The sequence below is a fragment of the Danio aesculapii genome, chromosome 24, assembly GCF_903798145.1.
Source record: "Danio aesculapii chromosome 24, fDanAes4.1, whole genome shotgun sequence".
NCBI classification, from domain to species: domain Eukaryota; kingdom Metazoa; phylum Chordata; class Actinopteri; order Cypriniformes; family Danionidae; genus Danio; species Danio aesculapii.
Genome location: NC_079458.1, coordinates 2,857,419 through 2,860,140, shown reverse-complemented (window position 1 = coordinate 2,860,140; position 2,722 = coordinate 2,857,419). Strand labels below are relative to the sequence as shown.

The 2,722-nt window shown below is 35.1% G+C and overlaps 1 protein-coding gene across 1 annotated transcript in view; it reads left to right on the top strand.

Moving 5' to 3' along the window:
- Positions 1 to 1,554: 1,554 nt before the first annotated feature.
- LOC130218551 (katanin-interacting protein) overlaps positions 1,555 to 2,722 on the top strand; it is a 52,526-nt gene continuing 51,358 nt past the window's right edge. The window contains exon 1 of the mRNA XM_056450764.1: positions 1,555 to 1,629. Coding sequence (XP_056306739.1) covers positions 1,618 to 1,629 — 12 coding nt within the window. The 5' untranslated portion in view covers positions 1,555 to 1,617. The remainder of the gene's footprint in view (positions 1,630 to 2,722) is intronic.

Below are 2,722 nucleotides of genomic sequence, written 5' to 3'. Positions count from 1 at the left end.
TTGGACTTTAGTGTGCCTTTTGTACATCGCATTGGTTGATTATCAGATTCCTATATTGATCTTTATGGTTTACTTTTAAAGCATTAGTGTATTTATATATTTATCTTAATATACACGCCACTCCTGTCAGGTAAGAACAGGAAACTGAGGCTTTCCATAACTGGATAATAGAAGATTGGAGAAATGTTGCCTGGTCTGATGAGTCTCCATTTCTGCTGCCACATTCGGATGGTCGGGTCAGAATTTGGCGTCAACAACATGAAAGCATGGATCCATCCTGCCTTGTATCAGCAGTTCAGGCTGGTGGTGGTGGTGTAATGGTGTGGGGGAGATTTTCTTGGCACACTTTGGGTCCATCAGTACCAATTGTGCATCGTGTCAACACCACAGCCTACCTGAGTATTGTTGCTGACCATGTCCATCCCTTTATGACCACAGTGTCTCCATCTTCTGATGGCCACTTCCAGCAGGGTAACGCTCCATATCATGAAGCGTGAATCATCTCAGACTGGTTTCTTGAACATGACAATGAGTTCACTGTACTCCAATGGCCTCCACAGTCACCAGCTCTCAATCCAATAGAGCACCTTTGGGATGTGGTGGAGCGGGAGATTCGCATCATGGATGTGCAGCCGACAAATTTGCAGCAACTGTGTGATGCTATCATGTCAATATGGAGCAAAATCTCTGAGGAATATTTCCAGTACCATGCTGAATATCTGACATGGAGGATTAAAGCAGTTCTGATGGAAAAAGGGGGTCCAACCCGGTACTAGTAAGGTATACCTAATAAAGTGTCCGGTGAGTGCTTTATTCTTATACATTATGCAGTGAATTTTCTTAATGTACTGGATAACATATTAGATTGTTTTAAAGATCTTGTTAGTACTTATCACAAAATATAATTTCGATTAATATACAGATTTAGGAGTGGTTGTCATTATTGTATTTGGTTATCATGCTTATTTAATTTAAAACTACATTCCTGTGTGCCTTTCGTAAGAAATCTTTAATTATTACGTCTTCCTTGAGAAAATTACGTCATTTTGTAGGGAAAACAACAAACAAGGGTGGTCAATATTTGGTATTATCAATAGATTTCATGTCTAATTGTGATTTATTTGGTTAGTTTCACAACCTAAACTTATTCTAAGCTAACAAAAATAGGGATGAACGGATATCATGTTTTAAAAAGATCTAATACTAAGTTAATATCTATTCTTTAATTTACATCCTTTCATCAAGTAAGTAAAATCTTTAAGATGGATCTGAGAATATTTCTAAAAGACTTCAAGACCTTTTTTGAAGAAACACTAGCGTATTATTGTACTCCCAAACGTTTAATGTGGACCTCAGCTGTGTGGGCGGAGCTTTTAAATAGGATTCGTGTTATGATAGGACAGCGACTCTCCTGGATACAACCGCTTCACTATTGTTTGTGGGCGGGTTCGTTTCTATGCTGCGCTCTGTGATTGGTCAGTTGCGGTGTATGGGTTGGCACTTTGTGTAGAGAACGCTCTGTGATTGGTCAACATTCCGCCTGGTTACCAGCCTTCAGTGAAGGCATCATCATCAACAACAACACGCAGCAAACAGAAGGGTTATTTCAGCGGAGAAATGCCATGGACTGTAAGTTGACAGCTTTAAATATCTAACACTTTTATATTAACTTGTTTATTAATGGATAGCGGAGTGAATATGTTGATTTAAGCCGTAGAGTTTAATGGCGGTGTGTGTGTGTATATATAAATCTACGGTGTGTGCTGTTAGCAAAGAGGCTAACGTTAGTTTTCAGCACATGAGCATCAGTATTACATCTGATTTGATCTGTATTATCGATTTGTTTAGTTAATATCAGAGTTTAGATTTGGCTAGATTAAATAATTCTAATCTTTTATGGGATAATTCAAACAAAAGATGTGCATTGACGATAATAAACATCATAGGCATGTACAGTATATGTACACACACATCAATAGAAGTGTTAAAAGTCTTTATTTTCTGTTAACTATTTATATAGTATAAACTATCTTCCTTGTCCTTAAGTATAATTGAGATTTGCTGTGATTTTTTTTTTCCCTTTTAGATTTTTGACATAAATAATAATGTTATTTAAACATGGTCACACTTTACAATAAGATTTCGTTAATGTATTTACTAACACGAACTAATTAATAACAATACTTGTACAGCATTTATTAATCGTAGTTCAGCATTTACTAATGCGTTATTGAAATCCAAATTTATACGTGTTAAACATTAAATAATGCAGCTTGAGTTAACTAACAATGAACAACTTTATTTCCATTAACATGAATAAAAAAATACTGTAATAGTATTATTCATTGTTTGTTCATGGTAATAAATACAATGACTAGATATTCAGCAAAGTTTCACCAGGAAAATATTAGGATTTTTATCATTTATTGATGTATCTAATGTATGTATTACATTTTTACCTGTATATTTATTATAATGAAATGTTTTTGCCATGAATAGCCGGAGTTGCTGACATGGCATTAAATAAAAAGATATAATATGAATACAATGACCAAGACAACCTTATTGTAAAGTGCTGCCTAAAATATGAACACTTATAATATAGCTTGTGACTCAGCACAAGTAGGTTTAGTCAAATAGATGTCTTACAGTAGGAATAGATGGATTTATTCACTGCTTTACATGAATGTCTAAATCGTGATTAGATTGCTGTCATGTGCAG